The sequence below is a fragment of the Bactrocera neohumeralis genome, chromosome 2, assembly GCF_024586455.1.
Source record: "Bactrocera neohumeralis isolate Rockhampton chromosome 2, APGP_CSIRO_Bneo_wtdbg2-racon-allhic-juicebox.fasta_v2, whole genome shotgun sequence".
NCBI lineage: Eukaryota > Metazoa > Arthropoda > Insecta > Diptera > Tephritidae > Bactrocera > Bactrocera neohumeralis.
In genome coordinates this window covers 64,647,644-64,668,842 of record NC_065919.1, presented here as the reverse complement: position 1 = coordinate 64,668,842, position 21,199 = coordinate 64,647,644, and the positions used below count along the sequence as shown (strand labels likewise).

General features: G+C 34.6%; 1 protein-coding gene across 2 annotated transcripts in view; it reads right to left on the bottom strand.

Annotated features, from left to right (window-relative positions):
* The window catches only part of LOC126756769 (uridine phosphorylase 1-like), a 50,087-nt gene extending 30,092 nt beyond the window's left edge, over positions 1–19,995 (bottom strand). Inside the window, exons 1-3 of one of the 2 annotated variants that reach the window (XM_050470121.1) lie at positions 19,838–19,995; positions 19,375–19,548; positions 2,068–2,158 (exon numbers count right to left, since the gene is read on the bottom strand). In XM_050470121.1, the coding sequence (XP_050326078.1) occupies positions 2,068–2,120 (53 nt within the window). In that variant the 5' untranslated portion in view covers positions 2,121–2,158; positions 19,375–19,548; positions 19,838–19,995. Of the gene's footprint in view, positions 1–2,067; positions 2,159–19,374 lie in introns of both variants that reach the window. The other variant, XM_050470110.1, reaches the window with a different exon arrangement.
* Positions 19,996–21,199: the final 1,204 nt, after the last annotated feature.

Here is a 21,199-nt window from a genome sequence, read left to right as displayed (position 1 = left end):
TGAACAGCTGTAACTTTTTTCAATCGCTCCAAATTTATTTTAGGTTAAATGAAGCTTAAAATCTTTACACCTTTCCAATACTTCTGTGGTATGACTTTCTTTTATATGTGTTCTTTTCGTATTTTTAATAAAATTTCAACTTATTTTATTTTATACTTATAATGAAAAATAAATAAACAAATAGATATATGACTTTTGCAAGAGCCATTATTCTATTGATGAAATTGTTGTGCTACACGAACTGATACTGCATCGTCTTCATAAACTTCACAAATTTCATTGGTGGCTTCCTTTTTTATACAAAAATTCCAAAATATAGTAAATTTCTTCATTATTTTCACTGATTTTTGAACAGCTGTAACTTTTTTTCAACATCCGCGAATTTAATTTTAAATAAAGCTTAAATTTCACTTTTCCAATACTATATGGTATGACACAATGTGTTTGGTAGCACTGGAGATATATGACTGCAACATCTATTGACGAAATACGAAAATACTTTTTCGACTATCCAATGTGTAGATTATTGGAGGATTTCATTTACAGCAAATTTCAATTTCTTTTCTTAATTATTATAAATTTATAGATTTATATTATTATTAATTAACAAAAAAATTGGACTACAATTTTTCTTAAGAAGTTGTTATGCCAACATATTATTTTCTCACACTGCAGTATACTGTGGGCAAATCTCATTATTCTATGCTTGTTGTACCACGAGCTAGAACTGAAAATTATGCTAGGAAAAAAGCGTGAAGAGCGCATTCAATGTGCAAGTATTAGCTCATATGTGTGAACGTCCGAGAGCGTACACACGTGTGTGTATATATAGCGTGTGCGCTTTTGTTTTCTGTTTTCGATCGGAACTCAATTTAACAATTGACTGAGTACTTGACAGGTTTACACACTGTTAAGCATCCCTATTGACTGCGCCAAACAAACACAAAAGAAATGCGTATGCCAACATGACAATATTTATCAGGATGTGTCTGAGACTACTTGTGTAGTGGGTAAATGGTGCAGCAGCCTGGCTGTGTTGCTCTGATAGCATTACCGCAATTATGCGGGCGGATATGTTGACGAGGGAAATCAGCGATCTATGAAGGTTAGTTTATGTGAAGGGCATTTATAGGCGACGCGATGTCATCCTCCTGTATGCGCGCCTAAATTTATGCTATTCAATTTAATAATTTGCACTGTGCCGGTTCTGTGTTGCCACCTGTAGCATAATTTCTATCATTTCCTCTTAAGTTTTCTTAATTTGCAATTCAATTTGGTATTGTTCACTTTTTCCAGTATCTGATTTCAATGTTCGGTGTAGGATATTGTATATATGTTATAAAAGTATTGGATTTCTTGACAGCGTGATTGCATTTTGTTTGTAAATTGATTGTTAAATGTTTAGTTTTTGAACACAATTTGTTATCTACTTACATAACATAGCTCTAAATTAAACTATTATAAAAATGATACTCTGCAAAGTCATGGTAATTCTAAAGGTCATTGGCAACTAAAAATGTACTTAATAAAAGAACAGATATTGAAATAAAAATAGAGCGCAAAACAGCAACAAATATGAACAATTCTAAAAAAAATATTTTGCATGATTACGCACACTTTTATACATAATTTTAAACCATATCAAGATGGCGCTACAGTTTTTCTACAAATAATAAGCTCTTGGGTCAAATAGTTAGTAACTAACTAAAATTATGAACTTATTTCTGACATAAAAAGCTCTTAGGCACCAAAAGAGTTGCATATTGATTACTTGAAAAAATAACTAAAAATAATTATAACATATAATTAAATGCATGAATCCATTACCTGTTTCCGCAGCATATTTGCAATTAAGTATTGATGTATGTATGTTTATTTGTGTTCGAAGTATGCAGGTATGTATAATATGAAAAAAGTTTCATAGTAATAATAAAAAAGATCATTCATAAAGTGGTAACCCTATCGCTAAATAATTTTGCTCTTGCACATGCCAATTCGACTACCAAAAAAACTTTTCATAGCTGTTTTTTAAGAAATATACATATGTTAAGCGTAATATGGACTCACTCATCGATCTCTTCCTCGGAAATGGAGTGACTGTTGCCGCCGAAAAGAGACATCTTGGGCCTTATCGGCAAATCCTCGAACTTAAATATTTCTGCAATTAGATTAAAAGTGAGAAATTAGTTAAATTTTTGCGTTTATTATCATAAGTTGAATAATTTTTAAGAATAGTATAGTAACAGTAGTTTATTACAAAAAAAAAAATAAGGTTGCCATATATTTGAAATTTTAAAGTGCCATAAAAGTAAATTGACAGGAAAGTATGTGCCTTGGCAAGCGTTGCCACCGATTTTTTATAGAACAGAATCAATGAAATAACTGACATTTATTTCGTCGCCTTCAAGGTGATCCCCGACAGATGTAATATTCTCATGCCAATGATTTTTCCAGTCCTCGAAACAATTTTCATAAGCACTTTTGGGATGGCCTTCAGTTCATTCAAGGAATTTTGTTTTATCTCTTCGTTTGATTGAAAACGGGTTCCAATTCGATGATTGTTGACTTGTTTGCATGTCAAACTCATAAATTCATGCCTCAACAGCAGTTGTGGTGCTCTTCATGAATGTGGGATTGGAATTTGCACGATCACGCATGTTCAAAGAGACCTGTTTGCGGTACCCTGTTTGAAAAAAAATCTGCTGTATCGGGACGAGTCGTGCAAAACGCATTTTGTACCCAAAATATTTACCACAATTATTCGAACGGCCTCGCGAGAGATGTGGGGCTCTTTTGCCATCTCTATAGCACTTTCTTGACCATTTTTAAGCACCATATCCTTGGTCGTCCAGAACGAGGCATATCATGTACCCGGGAAATTTAAATTACAATTTTCGGGTACTTTTTTGTCAGAATGTAAATCGTTTGCAAATTTTTAAAATAAATAAAATAACTCAATGGTACCCATGTTGGAAAAGCTGGAAAAAATTTCACGAAATGACGACTGCATGAAGAAAAGACATTAATTTCACCAATTTTTATTTAATGTTTCGGATTTTTTAAAAATAGTAATATTTTAAATTTGTTTATTTGACTAGCTCCGGACATAGACAAGTCTATAGAGAAAACTTTTTTAAAATTTCCAATAAATAGAACCTGACAAAACGTGGGTATCCTTTTGAAAAAAACAGTTTCGAGAAAATCGCGCTTAAAGCTTTAAGTTAAACCTAAACCGGCGTAGTGTCAACGACACTAAAATAGGTAGAACTTTAAAAGCCACTTCAATTTTAAAAAACCTTATCGGCAGATAAAGATCTAAATTTTCAAAAAACATACACATACACCCTTAAATCAATTTCGAAAATTATTGTATGAACATCAATAGTTTTTCTCTTTTAGCAGTTATTTTTAATGTCTTAAAATTTAATTTCGAAATGATATTTAATCTCTAACGCTAGTATTTTATTTTGTCGAAATATTCACAAAATCACATAAGCTTCCTATGGCTGCTTATAATCCGTATTTATATATTACCAATTAAATAAATTGATTATACGCAATTAAACGATAAAATTTATCCAGAATGTAATTTATGCACGTGTTGGTAACTATGCTGTGAGCTTATATATTCAAACATTAATATTTCATTTGGTCACAGCTGTTCGCATCACATGCCATGAACATTAAACAGCCATTAACTGAAATCGAAAGCACAGCGTCGAGGTAATTGAGGCAATTAAAAAAGGTACTTTTATAGCCTATAGACGGGTATATTTAAGACGCGTATATTCACTCAGTGTTCAGCAAAATTTTATATTGAAGAAAAGTATTAAGTTTGCCACGAAGTTTGTAACACCAGAACGAAACGTTTGAAAAGTAATTTTCAAGTATGAAAAAGTTGAACGGTGGAATATTTGATAGTCCTCCAATAACGCAATTAATAAAATATACAGAATATATCAAGTTTATAACTAACATAAATTAAAGCTTGTAAAAGGTTTATGTTAATAGTTGAAAATTCCCGAAGCAACCAGACCAACTGTCAGACTCCAGAACTGACTCCAAATTAGAGTAAAAAGTTAGACTATCTCCGTATTTATCTGGATACATTTTAAGATAATTTTGGCGATAATAGTGCGGAACAGCTAGAGCGGTTCAACCAGAAGCGGGAAGTGATGGAAGAATGGTATTGAGGTTGTTGAGATCGTCATACAACGATGGCAGATTGCTGTTGATTCCTTAAAAGAGATTATTACCTAGAAAATGGATAATAAAAATAAGGATTTAAAAATAAACGAGAAACTGATATGATGTCATGAATTTTGAGAACAAATATAATATATCCAAAATCGTTCTTATATTTAGGGCAACAAAACCATTGTGGACCAGAGTAATCAGCATAACGAGCTGTGTCGATTTAGCCATTTCCGTCTATCTATAAATACTAGAGCGGGTCAATTTTTATACTATTGCAACCTGTTGCTACAGATTATGATAGCTTTGTGCACCTAACGGTTGTCTCTATAACCTAAAACTAATCGATATAGATATAGGGTTATATATGCATGTATAAATGATCAGGAGGACGAGATGATTTGAAATCCGAGTGGATGTCTGTCTCCCCTTGAGTAAAAATTAAGATATCATCTTGATGAAACTTGGTACACATATCCCTTGGCAAAAAAATAAGCCGGAAAAGCCGTATAAACGTTCATAACTAAGCACTAAATTACGATATAGAACTGAAGATCGCAATAGCGAGGGGCACTTGCGGGAAAAAATTATTTTTTTGACTTTACTTGTATATACAAATGTATCTCCTAAACCACTTAGGCAACAAATAAATTCGCTGACAACAAATTCCTATAGCACCCCAATCGACACTGTAACCATGAATGAAATCGGAAGATAACCCATATAACGGTACTGTTAAAAACTACCAAGAGTGCGATAAATCAATGACTAAATATGCCAGAGACATGTGTATGAGAGGTATGAGAGGGCGTTAGGGGATCCAGAGTAAAAATTGGATGATGCGCATACTACCGCCCACTTTTAGGCGAAATCACATATCTTGGGACCCGTCCGACTGATTTCGGCTAAATTTTGTCTGTGACATTCCAATGTAAACATCGATCATTTCTCACACATTGATAATTGAAATTCGGATATACTCCTTTGCTGACAATAGTGTGTAATTGGTTGAATCGGGTCAATACTTCCTTTAGCCGCCCTAAACCTAATTTAAAGATTTTCGAATTTCCGGGTGACTTTATCCCGACTAAATTGGCTAATATGTGAGTTTTCTCAATGAAAATGAAAGGGCGTGTTTTACTGATAACAGTGTATGTGCCTAAAGTGGAAAAAAGGCTAAGTTTAAAAATTCCGAATAATCGATTGTTTGAGAGATAAGTGATATAGTTGTCCGATCTGACCGATTTCGATTAATTATCAATCGGATATCAATATGCACCCATCCAAATTTCAATTGAATATCTCAAAACCTAATGAAAAACTTTTATAATCCCTAAAACACTTCGCCATAAAAATCGCTGGTTCGAAACTGGTTTAAGATGCCAATAGTCGGAAAAAATATTATTTATACTCCAAACTCCATAGCAAATCCACCTCCATCACTCTCACAAAAGCACTAAGTTGTAAATATTTGTTGAATTCAACTTATGAGTTTTTCATTTGTTATTCAAAGGGAAACCACAGAAATGAAACGAAACTTTTTAATTTGTATAAATTGCAAACCGTCGCTAATTGCCAGTATACAGCAAGCAAATATTTATTCCGCATTATCCCTCTACATAATGACATAATTTTATTTTCATAACTTTCTATCAATCTCTATAAACGTGTCGTTACCAGACGGTGTTATAATTGAAATCGCGTGGTAAACCACAACTTTATGAACACCACTAAAATAAAATTACAAAGAAACTGAAAATTTGATGGTTTCAGCGAATCCAAAACGTTCGCAAACTTGCTGCACAAAATGATTATACAATTTCATAGCTAATAATGCCTTTTTGGGTATATATATTAGAGCGGGTCGATTTTTTCGATAAAATCGCATATGCAGAAAATGTTGTATGGAAAATTTTGAGCAACATAGCTTAAGAAACTATAGGTCTAAACTTGATTTCAAGCTAGCGAATTTTAAGTCGAACTTTAGCTTTTAGGGTGTATAAAAATTTGTTCGTCAGTTTTTGACAAAACCGAATGAAATTTAATATCTACGTACCCTAAATCGACCGACTCTAATGTTAGGAATGCACATTAGACCAGCACACCCAGCTATGGTTTATTATTGAAACCAACTCTCCTTAGTACCCGAGCGGAAAAACTAGCACACGGGTTTTATAGTCGTTAATACAATCGAAATCTCACTTTAAGACCTCCTTTAATGAGTTAAAACTCATGTGCGCTTTTAGCAATTATTATTCGATTACGACACCTTTAAAACCTATATGGGGAGAAAGTATACCACTTTATTAACTAAATTGATTTGCTACTTTCCTACCTAACAGTTTCATAATAATGATTACTGTTCCAAGTAGTGCCTCTCTATTTGTTCCTTAGGCTTAAAAGGTTATCTCGGAGGCCCTTAGTAAAATTAGTATGAACGTCAAACGAAGGCGATCCAATAACTACTTAGCCAACGAAAGAAGAACGAAAATTTTGAAAAAATTCCAACATTGCCTTTAACTCGATACATTTTACTTAGCGATGCTACCAACTTTATTCATCCGTCTGAAAAATACGTTTCCTGTGAGGTTACAAAATAGGTCTCCGTGGTAGCCTCGACTAAAATTTATACACGGCGAGTGACTTTTTCATGATTGGAAACGAAAAGAAGTCGCACGTGACCAAATCCGGAGAACACGGTGGATGGGGCAGTAGTGATTAGAGTTGTGCGAACAAATTAGCTGTGGGATGACGAAGGTGTAAACTGATGGACTGTCTTAATGGAAAAGACTTTTTCTTTAAATGGGATAATCATATTTCGTGGATGGTCACAAAACGACGCAGCAACTCCTTCGCGTTCAGGTTGTTAAAGAGCGTCAGAGCACTGCTACGACAAGGTCTCATGGATGCGCTGGTTTTTCATAATGAACAAAGGTGGCACCAATCTCGCTGACAGTTTCTCATGACCAATATTTCATTTAGGACCTGACCCATGCAGTAAAGAATATAAGGGGGAGATCGAGAACAAATTCCTACCTGACACTGACTGCCCATTTTGCAACACTATCGTGTGGGTCTTCATCTTCGATGGTGAAGTACCATCGTTTATCCGCAATTAGAATTAAGAGCTGGTTTTCCAGTGAGTGAGCAAAGTGACGCCCAACACGCTGACAGTTTCATATGCCCAATATTTGATGTAGGATATGACCAACACTTAGTGAAGTATATTGGGGAAGATCGGGAGCAATACTTTCCAGGCCAGTTTTCGGTGGAGCCCGGTACCTTGGAACAATGTGTTCTAGTTTTTTTTCTACAAAAATTTACTACATTCCCCGCCTCTCTACGGCCCACACGGTTTTTGAAATTTCATCGTTTGGGTCTTCGTCTTCGAAGGTGAAGAGCTCAGACCGATGTTCCTTTTTACCATTTTTCTTTGATACGCGGACACATCAGCTTTCACAGGAGGCCACCACAAAATTAAAATTCGAAATCGGCTGTATTCAGTACACCATAGTGCGCCATCTTGCGCTATTGGCATCATACGACGCTGAACCTAAGTACTTATCTAGCCAAAGTCTTAATCTTGCAGTACCCTAGTCGAATATTTCACAAAAAACATCTATGAGGCTTATATTTCTTTCGAAACGATACAAAATCTTTACAGATAATTTTAATAACATTTATTCAAGAAAAATTGTCGCTACAATATTAAAAATATATACAGACGAACTGAGAGAATTTTAAATTTTTGAAGTATTATAAACAATCAGTAGCTTACGCGACCCACCCTAATGAAACACATTTGAATATTAAATGCAAACATTCTGAGCAGCATATATATGTATATTCTTTTATGATTACTGTGTATGTTTTTGTGGCATGTAATAAAAAAGTTACGCAACACTGCAGCAAAATTTTGACAGCATTGCTGCTAAAACTTTTCAGTCTGTTTAATAGCAGACGTTTACGATAGTGAGCTGCCAAGCTCCACCGACCACCAAACCACTACATGCAACCAACGCACTTCCTTTTACAGATGTTGTGGTAGCAACTCGACAAAATCGCGCACTCACCAACACAAGCGAAAGCATCTGTGCTTACACATATGTACATTCAGGTGCGCACAAAGGCGTCAAAGTATTCACATTTTAGCCAATTGTTACGGCTACAACCTGTGCAGCGTGTTGCAGGGGTCACATTGTGCGAAGAGAAGTGGTTAATGCTTTTTGTTTTGGGCGTAATTAGATTTGGAGGTGCACGTGTCCTTCATGCTGACTTCTCACCTTTTGTCCTGCCAAGAGCGGCCGTTAATTGTTCAAGTTGAAATTTTATAAAAGTCGAATTGCCGACACCAGCACAGTTACGCATTTTTGTTGTATAGGTATGTGTATGCAAGATGGTCCGTGCAATTATTTCCCTCTATAGTAGTGCTCATGATGACCAATCGAGTTCCGTACGAAATGGCCTCGAATGTACTTTCACAGGAATATAGTTTTTGTTTTATTAATAAAACACTTTTGTAGCGCTCTTATTGAAAAACACGCTCTAAAAGTTAAGGCCACTGACTCCGACTTTCGATAATAAATTTTAATAATTTTGACTCGTTGTTGGATCGTATATCTTTCCATGATGAAATGGCAAACCTTACTGAAGAGAAATGTCAAAAGAGCGGGAAAAAATATGGGGAGGGGTCTTTTGCTGTCCCCTCGGTCTACTTTTGTAGTGCCCTATTGAAAAATCGTATATAAAAAGGCTTAATTCTCTGAGTAAGAAAGATCACTCGCTTTAACAGAGTTCTCAAGTAGGACCATCTGGTAAAAAAGTGGGATTAGTTGACTTGCTGAGCACTGGTTTGAAGGTGAAAATTGAGGTCATATCCAAGCTTACGCCCTTATCTTAAATTTCATGAAGTAAAAAAGTTCTGTCGATCGAAATGACATTTATGGTGGTATGTTCTAGTGATGGAAAACAATCGAGTGTATCGATAACTTTAATTTAATATAGTATCACTATCAAATACTCTACAAAGGTATCCATTATTTTACTCTCGCTTGTTAAGTGAGAGAGTATTAATGTTGGATTTGAAAAAATAAGAATAAAAATAAGAAAAAAACGTTAACTTCGGTTGCAACGAAGCTGTTAATCGCTTCACAAATAAAAAAATTTTCCATACAGAAACCTGATTTTCATCAGTCAGTTTGTATGTCAGCTATATGATATACAATCCCGATCTGAACAATTAATTCGGAGATCGTCACGTTACCTTGAATAATTATCCATGTAAATTTTCGAGAACATAATAGTATCTCGTCAAATAAAAAAAATTTCCAAACAAGGACTTCATTTTGGGTGTTTAGTTACATGGCAGCTATACAAATGCCATAGTGGTCCGATAAATGGGCAGTTTCTTGGAGAGAAAAGGACTTGTCAAACTAACGGTAGTTTCGAAACACCAGCGGTTGGATATGGCTACTAGGCCTCTCAAAAGAAACTTAAGTCTAAAGAGATTATTTCGTTCTTTGCAGATACGCCACTGTGTTTCTGTTAGGATGTTCACCGAGAGAGAGAGAGAGAAAGCAATCACCCGAACTCGTAATGATTTAGGCTCACCCTATCAATAGGCTAATATGCACATACATACATGCGTAGATATGTGGCTTCCAAAGGTGTGTGGTTACGTTGCCAGTTTACTAACGGTAGACAGCCAGGGCACTGCCGTTGACAGCGAATTGACGAACGCAAACGTCAGCAGAATCATGAATATTTGCTTTTGGGTATGTTACACAACTCTCATCCATCACCACTTTGTCTGCACCAAAAATTTGGCGAAAACTTAATTTGTATTTCGTTTTTCTTTTTCAACTTAAGTAAAGATGGGTTTTGCACACTATCTCAACTGTATCACCTGTGAGTAGTGACTCGTATGTTGTCGTGTTTTTCATTGTTTGCTCTGCCATTTTTCTAGTACACTTCTGGCTTTTTGTTTTTCCGCATTTTTTTGGTAGTAAAATATTAGATTAAGCACGTCCGCAAACAAGGCATATTCGTGTGAATAAAAGATGGGCGACATACCTTACACACACATATACATATATGTTTTTATGTATATAATATGTGTTGACTGGGGGAACTAATTTCCCGCAAAGCATTTAAGCTTTCACTTTTTCCCCTGTTCTGCACAATATTAGAGTTCAAGGTTTTTGTGTGCAAAAAGTGAGACAATAGAGCAGGGCTCAGTGGTGAAATGTTTGCAAAGACCTCTGCGATTAGTGAGTCTTACAATAAATGCCAGCGACATGAAATGTGTGCGTCACTGGAGTTCGCAAATGCAACAAATCATGCTGAAATAACTTTGTCTCATGAGATAAAAAAACTGTTTTATTGCATAAAGTATTTATTTATTTTTTATATTATTTTGCGGGCGTTAAAGACCAAATATGTTCAATAAATTTCACGTGACAATAAAGTGAAACTTAATAGGTAAATAAATGATATTGTTAGATCTCGTTGCCAAAGGACAATTGCGGAAACAAATGTGGGAGTAAATATAAATGCCGTTATTTACAACTGTCTGTTATTATAATGCAACAAAACTTTGTGCAGAGTAGCCAGACTTGTATATTCTAAAAGGAGGGTTTAAAATGTTTTGTTAGTGTTTCAAGATTAAATCAATCATTCCACTTGTAAAAAGAATGGACCGAATGATTCTCTGACTAAAATTGCCCACACCACATGTGTTTCGTTGAAAAAATGCAGACAACTATTACATTGGATCCTTTAGAATATAAAATTTAGTTAATGGAACAGTAACTCTTTGGTACTTCGTTTTTAAGAAAAATTTAGCTCTTCGGCGATTTTTCGTTTTCATTATCAATATATTTACCATCAAGGCTGACTCACCGATTATGGAGATTTAAACTTTTCGTTACAATATTTATAATGCAATTTATCTTTTGATTCAAAATATAGTAAGCCTCATTATCTATTATTACCTCTCCAGCAATCATTTTATTCAAGCTTCAAGACAGAGAAAATTACCTAGAATCCGCATCGAAACCCGAATCATGCAATTTTGTCATCGTCTTTATTGATTTGAAGCAAAATACATAATTTTGATGAAAAAACAATTTCCTCCTACACATGGAATCGGTATTCCGCCACTAAATATTATATATGAGCATTAATAAGATTCACTGTTAATGTTTTTTATTGCTTTTAAAGATGCAGGCGGCTGCTCTTCAGCCATCATTAGGGTCATGGTGCTCCCAATTCGTAAGAAATTATGCATTTTTCAGCGGTTCAGTGGATATGAAAAAATCTCATTTTTGGCATACAAACTTCACAATACCTTTTAAGTGACAAAATATCCTGTCTCAATCGACTGAATGTTGACCATTCAAAGTGGTATTGATCCAGCGTCTCATCGTCCACCGCACATGCTCTGCATTCTGCCGATTCTCCTCTACCAAGAGCTGAAGGCGGTATTTTAGAGACAGATTCTCCTTTACATGTATGTAGCAGATTTTTAGTCTGCTCGTTATCAATATTATCCCAAAGTACATTTGTAGCATGCACTGTGTTCTTGATATGATTGTTTTAAAAAAGCTGCATTGTCTAGGGAATATTAAGGAATTTCAATTCCTGCTGCTACTATCTAACTGGATACCCAGATGATATTCACCGAGTTTTCCACTAAAAGTCTAATTATTCCCTCCATACATAATCTGACGTAGTGACAATTCGTGTTGGCGATGTGCATTGTCTTTATTGTCTATATCCACTAGGAAGTTAATGGACTTACTAGTTCGAAAAGAAACCCACCCAGCACCTTCTATTGCACCCTCTATTATTCCAACAATTTCGGCCTGAAAGACTGAATTTTAGTAATTTTATTAGAAGCAACTTTCTATGTATGGATTGCTGCAGAAGAAGTTTGTCCAGTTCCTCTTTCACTCTTTGATACATGGGGGAATATATAAATTTCGCTGCTGGTACTGTCGATCACAGTACCATTGCTACACCATTTTAAATATTCATATAATATATTATTTCATTTGAATTCTACGAAGCCACAACTTTGCCAGTACATTGTTACGTCTTTTCACACTTTGGATGCAGCGAAATTCCTGTCGACATTAGGTTAGGTCAAATTAAACCGGTAGGCCAATAAGCCATGCAAGCATCAGTTTTTGTCCTTTGCGATATCAGATGGAGTTCAGTTCCTAGGCCCAAAAAAAGTAGTCATCTGTTAAGATGCCTGCACTTGACGCGAGTTTTAACAAACTCGGCAGCCTCACTATCGATAACTCATTCAGTGTATCATACCGTGTGGACCCCAGATGCTACTGTTGACAATAATTCGAATAGATTCCACTATATTAAAATTTTGACTTATAAATTTATCAACTTTATTTCGTCTTATGTTTCGAGTTTTTGATGTTTTCGTCTGTATCGGCCTTTTTTCGACATCTAATAGATTCTCTCTTCGATAATCATACCGCCTGTACGGAACTAAGCTCACTAACCTTTTAATTGGCGCTTCGCCTGGAGCATCATTCATCCTCCGCATCATTTTATTCAAATACCAAAACTTGAGGTTTTCAAAAAAAAAAAAAACAGCAGTGTTTTGGGGATTAAGTCTAATTAGACAACTAACTTACGTGCCTGCCTTTTTTGGAAATTACGTGCTATAATTCACGATCGGAAATCGAAGCTCGATATGTATAGGACGCTAATTGTTTTACTGAATACCGGCTAAAGTATGTGGACAATGTTGGTCGGAACTGATCTAGGGGAAAAATTATATGGAAAGCCAGCCAGTTTGTGTTTGGAGATACACCTACTTCTCATATGCACAAAAACACTTTAATGTATTTGAAATCATTTTTCAATATTAGCAAGTAGTGTGTCGACTACATTTTATAAGATCCAGTGTAGTCATATTATTTTCACAGTTTTCAGATAGACGAGTGGCTTAAACATTTGAAACCAATATTTTCATTATATAATATATAGTATGTAATTATAGTAAAGCTCTCTAACAAAATGCTTATTCGTTATATTGAAGTCTGCAAGCGGCTTTACGCTCAGCTGTTCAATATAAACTGTTACATTCATCAAGTTTTACAAACGAAAACCAATTATTTCGGCTTTCTTTTCGTTTGTCGTTTTTGCATCACAAACCAGGTCATTGAGGTTCGCTTGCGTGACTAAACGCGGAGACGTTAATCCTATTTCATTATGCGGTAGTAAAGTCTCTGTTAGAGATGGTAATATTAGCAACATATCTATTCAAAACTTCTATGTACAACCGGGGGTTTTATATTAGTGTTATGCTTTGTTCATGTAAGCTTTACAGAAAAAAGTATGAAATGGACCATTTTTCGCCTAAACTATTTTGCAATTTGGCATTGATGTTTAGACGAAATTCAGGTTTTGGGGTATAGCATGAGAACAGGAGTGGTGCATACTATGTATGTATGTACCTACATATGTATTTATCATACACGTAGGTAAGTCTCTTAAACCACTAAAAGTACTTATTTGCTGTATTTAGCCCTAATAGTATGGGAACTCCTTCTGACAGTGTGAAAATGGATGAAATCGAATGATAATCCCGCCCACTCCCCCTATAACAGTACTGTTAAAAACTATAAAAAGTGTGATAAATTTCAAATACATCCAGATACATTAAATTTTACCCTCGACCGGGAGGTACCTCCCTGGTAAGGAGGGCTTCCTAGGAACTGGTGTAATTTTTTCATTAAAGCCTCAGCTGAAAGTCATCGAATTTTGGTGATAGTTTATGGTGAACATTATCTATGATATCTGAGCAAACGTGTTGTTGTTTACACTATTTAAAAGTCGTGATTTTGACTTCTTCTTCTTCTTTACTGGCGTAGATACCGCTCACGCGGTTATAAGCGACATAGAATATGAAAAAATTTCGAAGAAGATTGTTGTGAATCACAAACCATTTCCAAATTTTTAAAAGCAGCCGAATACATTCAAAAGCTAAGAAACTGGATATGAATTGAAGCCAAAAGGCATTGAAAAGCGTTTTTGCATGTAAGAAATGCTGCTTGAACGCAAAAAGGAGTCGCGTTTGCATCAGATTGTAACTGACGATAAAAAATCGAACCATTTCGACAACACAAAACGCTAAAGTCATATGTGAAACCTGGTCAACCAACCAAATCAACGGCAAGGCCGAATATCCCTGCCGACAAAATAATGCTCCGTTTTTAGAGGATCAAAAAGGAATGCTGATTATGAACACCTGGTGAAACTAATAATGGGAAACGTTACCGATAACAGCTCAAAAAACTGTAGCGAGCGATGGCCCATGCACGGAATTTTGTGACTAGATACGTGGAAAACAATTTCAATCTTGATAACGCTCGACCTCGTGCTGCAGACCGGTTAGAAACGATTTGGAAAACAGCGGTCAGGAAGTTTTACTCTTTATTCTGGTCCTCACTAACATCCTTAATAAGGTTCACATCAGAACAGGGAATAAAAAATGTATTTGATTCTTTCCACACTTTGCCAGAAACATGAAAAAATATTCCAGCTTCAGGTGAGCAATACTTTATGCACATATATACGAGTATGTACATGTTTTTTATTAAAGAACGTTAAAATTTTGAAACAAAAAACGCAAAAAGACCTATTAAGTACCACATATACATATATGTATATATATACGAGTATATATATAATTGAAATTCAGATATATATTGTTTGTAAATATCCGTTTAAACATGGGATGACATCATTCTCTATGTGAACCCCCTGGAAATGTTCACAATCATTCTTTGAAATAACAGAAAATGCTCGAACAAACAGTATTTATTATCTGGTACCGACCACCGTTGTCAACATGTGCAATGTACAGCAATTAACTAACTGGAAGCAGTTTTCCGAAATTTGAATAACGGTAATTAAATGGACACACCACAAATGATTTTAAGTGTGCATAATTATCTTTAATTAGACTTGCTTTAATGAAAATTAGGTTCCCAACTGCTCGAAGTCAATAAAAAGTGCAACCTATGACTATCGAAATGGAATTTGTTGTAGCTTGATTGTACATATGTAATGGGTATGTACTAGTATGTATTACATTTTGTTGTCTGCAGAATATAAATTTCGTTTTTTGGTTTCCTTTCATGCTTTTATTTCATTTTCAAAGGTATTAACTTGTTTTTTATTTATCATAGAGTTGCCATAGTTCCAGATATTTGCATTTACCAACCACTGTGCACATACTGTTGTCTGAAAGTGCCCTTGAAAAAGTAATTCAACTACCGAAAGTATGAAAAATGAACTTTGCCTTCGCCGAAACTTAGCGGCAGTTAACAACACTTGCGCTCTTTCAAGTGGCAACCGTCTACATAATGACGTATACATGAATGCATATGTATGCGAGTGTGCGTGTGTGTATGAATATGCAATTATATTTAAATTGTAGTACTTAAGCGTACTTTTATTTGCCTTGCTGTACTAAATGTTAATAAAAATGCACGAAAATGCGGAAAGTTAACGTGCAAAGTTCAAAGCTTTTGAAGTTAAAGTTTTTGAATTGTCTACGTTATTATATTTTTTCGTAGTGCGATATGTTTTTAAAGGCTTCAAAGTGTTCTCTAAGTAGAATTGACTTTGAATTGGGGGTGGCTTTGACACTTCATTCAAACAAAGGATTTTAGTAACCTTGACCAAAAATATAGAACTAATTACTAGAAATCATTTTGTTACTATTGTAGCGATGGATAACTGATACGTTTGGAGATACGTTGGGCTCATTTAGAATATAATACTTATAGTTCCCTTGACTTGTCTTGCCTCTGTGAGCTTAGTTTGTTGCAAAGTGCTTCTGACCTTGGTGAATCTCAGAAAGACTCGTGAACTACTTAGGTTCGGCTCAACAAAATATAACTCTCTCTACTCAAAAAAAATCGGACTGTCAAATTTTCTTCCATTGTATAAGAAGGAAAACATATACTGGTACCAATTATAGAAGCTGCATAGAAAATTGTGAATTAAAATGATTTAATTTTTCGTTTGACCTGTTCTAGATGAAAGCACTTTCATATTTTTGGTATTAAAATAAATCATCTAAGCTGGACCCAAGACATACTGTTGACATATAAAGGTGTGCTAATGTTACAATCATCAAAGCATAACTGTTATTATCCAAATTGGATTATCGGACTTGAAATCAGTGTGTAACATAACCTACCTGATTGAAGAGGTTTTTCTCAAGATAACTCTGTTAAGATTATATGTGGAAATACTTATACAAAAGCCTAAAAATAAGGAAGATATTAAAAAAAAACTTTGTCTTCATTTATGTTGCACGGTATTTATAGCTTAAACGGGGTATATTAAGTTTTCCAGTAAGAAGAAGCTTTGAAGACCTATGTGTTTCTGTCTGTCTGTTTGTATAAACGAGAACTTGTCCCTCAATTTTTTAGATATCGATCTGACATTTTGTAAACGCCCTTTTCTACAAACTGAATGATCGGCATCAAGTTTTTGATGGGGAACTTTTTTATTTGAGAAAATGTCTTCATTATTATCAAAAGCAACGATATACATATAGGTAATATTTGAAGAAATTGTTCAGATCGGACCATTATAGCATATAGTTGTCATACAAACTGGCCGATCAAAATCAAGTTCTTGTATGGAAACTTTTGTTCGAAGGCAAAGAAAAACTTTGCAGCTTTGGTAAAAGTTGTAAGAGAATTTGATTAACCTAAAAGCTCTCGTTTATAGTCTCCTTCTGTAAAATTGCGTCTCTTGTTAACTTCAGTGTTCAAGGTCACAAGTAATTAAAAGAAAATGTTTCCCCGATTTTTAAGGATAGCTTCTTCCTTTGAAACGACTATCGCTGTCCTGGTAACCTAATACGTTTCAAAGATTTATACAGCATCCGTCCTTGCAAGCTATAGCTTGATTAAATATCAAGTTGTCTGGCTGAAATTTGGTATGCACGTTTCTTAGCAAAAAAAAATTCAGTTCATAGATGAGCGTAATCGGAACACTACTACGCCCACAAAACATAAAAAGTGCTACAACTAAGCAATAAATTGTGATATGGAACCTTATTTGGCACGGGGGTCGCAGTAGCAAGAGACACCTGTAGGTCAGAATAAAACTTTGCAAGAATAGTGCCTTTGAGGTGTGCCACGTTATGACTAAAATTTACCTGAATCGAACCAAAACTGTTCAAGCCCCTAGGCACTCAATATGTGGACCCAGTGCTTATAGTTGACTTTTTACCGAAATTATCGCTCAGTGTGTGAGATATATAATCGAAATTTAGAGAGAATCCTTTCCTAATAGTAGTATGTATATCAGTCAAAAATATATTGAAGAGAGTCAATACTTTCCTTAGCCCCCATATACCTAATATAAAGATATTCGAACTTTCCGGTGACTTTATACTTCGTACTTCCCTGGCTTTAATCCTTGCAAGTTGCAAGAGTATATAATCTTCCATTATACCCGAACATAGCTCTTCCTTACTTGTTTCATGTAGTTACTTATTTAAGGGTAGTAAGAAAGCATTCTAATATTTATTTCCCAAAGTTGAATGGAAAACAGGCAGCCGTGCCCTGTACACAGCTAGCTCAAATTTCAATATTTTTAAAATGCTTTTTGATATGAAATTACAATACCCATTACAATGAAATGTAATTTAAGTATGTACATATATGCAATGCAATGAAATGTAAAGTAAGTCCCACAAAATATGTAGTATGTATGTACCTATATAACGACCTTCATGAATCATAATCACGACAAATCTTTCTTATGATGATAATAGCATGTGTTCTCATATGGTTTATTTAGTTTTTATGTATCAATAAATCTTTATATATTTAGATACATACAGTTATATAAAACGTGCATGTAATAAAATTGATATAAAACTGTATCTGTATATATGTAATCAGTAAACATTTATCGTCAACTATTTCAACAGTCTGCAGCCGACTCACTTGTCTATCATTTATGTAGTTATATAACCGTTATACATAAATAATGACAGTAAGGAGTAATAAATGTGCCTCATTGGCATTTCAACATCAGAATCTTAAAGCAATACGCTGTCATGTAATATATTTCCATAGAATATGAATATGAATAACTGTTCAATGCATGTCTTGGCAGCCGTACCCCTCCCCCGTCCCGCCTAACGCTTAAGGCAAGTTTTTGCTATTGATTTTTCTGTTGTGTCTGTTGGTCTGCGAATGCTCATATTTTGGGCGCTTTCTTCGGCATACACTTGTCGCTTTTGGTGCGGCGCTTTTTGTTTTAGCATTTTCAAGAATAATTATTTTTTCGTAAAAATTTTCAAAGAAATTGTTACTTGCTTTAGTAGTGTGGGTGTGCTGTGGACAGCAATGAGTAATGAGGTTGAGAGAGGTTACATACTTATTCTACGTACATACATATGTATATAGTATAGCATTGTTACTCATGCAAACAAAAAAATTTTAAAATCAAACAAACTAGACTTTTTAATTTTCTATGTTGGCTTTAAGCAAAATATGCTTAAATATTATAACAAGAAATAGTTAATTAGTAATTTGTACCTGCATAGGTAGATATGTAAATATTTGTGTGACCTTTGCTTGTTGTTTGCCAAATTGAAGCATAAATTTAAGTTAGGTTCCCCAATTGCGCCCATATTTACTTAATATATGTACATACATATGTGCAAATATCTACATGTTTTTATATACATATGTACATACATTTTTATACATATTTATCGTCACCTAAAGTACAAAATAACGTAACATCACTTTTCATAAGTTTACAGGCGAAGGATAAACCACTAATATTGAAAAAAATATGTGAGTTTTGGTTATAAAATGCTTATATATTGGTTATCATTCACTCATCTTGAAGCAACATTTAAGTTTTGATTGTAAAATGGTTATACATCTTAAAATAGTTATATATTGGTTATCATTCACTCATATTGAAACAAAATATGAGTTTTGGTTATAAAACGGTTATTTATTGGTTATTATATTTGACAACGACTTTCAATTAATAATATTTTTTTTTGAGGATACGTTGTTTTGCATTTTATGTGATATATGCATATATGTCAGTTTCTACTTATATATACATATGTAAATAGGTAGCTTATCTACTTACTGAATTTTGAATTTATGGCAGTTATGGTTAAGAGCTGTTTTCCCGTTGGCTACCAAGTTGGCGTCCAGCAACGTTTACACTTTTACTTTTATGCCGAAATTTAGTAAATTTCTTAGAAAATTCAAATTTTATCTACAGTAGATATGTATGAACAGCTTTGATTTATGACGCTCACTAAATTAACGATAATTGCTTTTTAATGAGAGGCTTTTTTTGGGTTAAAATAATTTCTTTTGCGATAAATTTTTTTCGATAACTTTTTCGAAAGTTTTTCTATAACCTTTTCAATAATTTTTTTAATAACTTTTTTTGAATTTTTTTTAGATAATATTTTTTTGAAATTTTTTTTGATACTTTTTTTTTAATTTTTTAAAATATTTTTTGTTTTTTTTTTCAATTAAATTGAATTTCATTAATTATTTTTTCGTTAGATTCTTTTTTTTTGCTACTTCAACTAAGCTACCGTTGTATAATTCTCGTGGCATGCACGCTGTCAATTTGTGTTAGCAATAATCTGTCACTGCAACTGGCCAATATCGTGCACCTAAAATATTACTCCAATGCGGCGATGCGAACACACAATTACAACCAACACCCCGAAATGTACAAAGCTAACTGATTTTGCTGTTTTATGGCCAAACTAACTGTATATGCTATGTGTATGTACAACTCCATGTTCGACACATCTGAGTGGCTCAGTAACAATGTAAATAAACAGCTAAGCTCTTATGTGGTGCTTGGCCAGAAGCGCTCATGCGACATTTCACTCACAGCTGGCGAAAGCTGCGCACAACTTCCTCAACACCAAACAATACGTCAGATAATTACGGCATAAGTTTACAACAACAACAAAGCAAACTGCCAAGGTTTGCCGAAAAATGCCAGAATATATACTTATATACATACATACATATATGAGGTAAACCGAAATAAAAGTAAATTTTTTTCGGTCGCTGATTCATACCTTTACTCGTTTGACTTTGACGGCGCTCGATTGGCTTCAATGGAAAGCGAAGATAATGAAAATGAGAAAAAAATTGTAATTTACTTTAATGTTTAACGCCGTAGCGGCAAATGACTCAATAGCGGAGCATTAAATGAAGAGCGCACTAGCACTCACACGCCAATTAAGTCAGAGAGAAAGCTTTTCTCCTCACAACACTTTCACTCAATATAGAGTGATTGTGAGCGCAGTCACCAACAACAACAAAGCGCTGAGTTGTGCGCATGGTATCCTGCAGCAACAACACTCACACAGACGCACTCTCAGAGTGACGTTCCTAACGCTTTGTGATTTTTATATACCACAATATGTACATATATAAACGAAATATTTGTATATAGCTATATTCACACAAGTTCTTTGTTAGCAATGACGTTGAATGGAGTGCGCTTGCAGCGGCTGTTGGTGTGACGTTGGTCGGGGTCATATCAACAAATGTCACAAAGCTGCGAACCAAATGTTGATTAATGTATGAGTGCGTGCACCTTTAAGCTTATAAAATTATAACTGTATGTAAGTATATCTCTACATTTTAAGTAAGCACTAAAGCGATTTATTTTATTTTTTAAGCACAGTTGCTCACACACACACACCACTCTCTTGCAAGTATTGGAATGCTCATTTCTTCACTTGTATTTTATTTGTTGCTCTTGTTGTAAGCCCTGCTAACACTTGCAGTTAAACATCAAATGCACGCAGCCAAATATATAGAGACATTTCTGTGTACACACGTAGGAATGTCTGGCGGTGGCATATCAACATGGATTGCTCACTTCGGCGTATGCGCAACATTTATTTACATATATGTATGTATATGTGTAT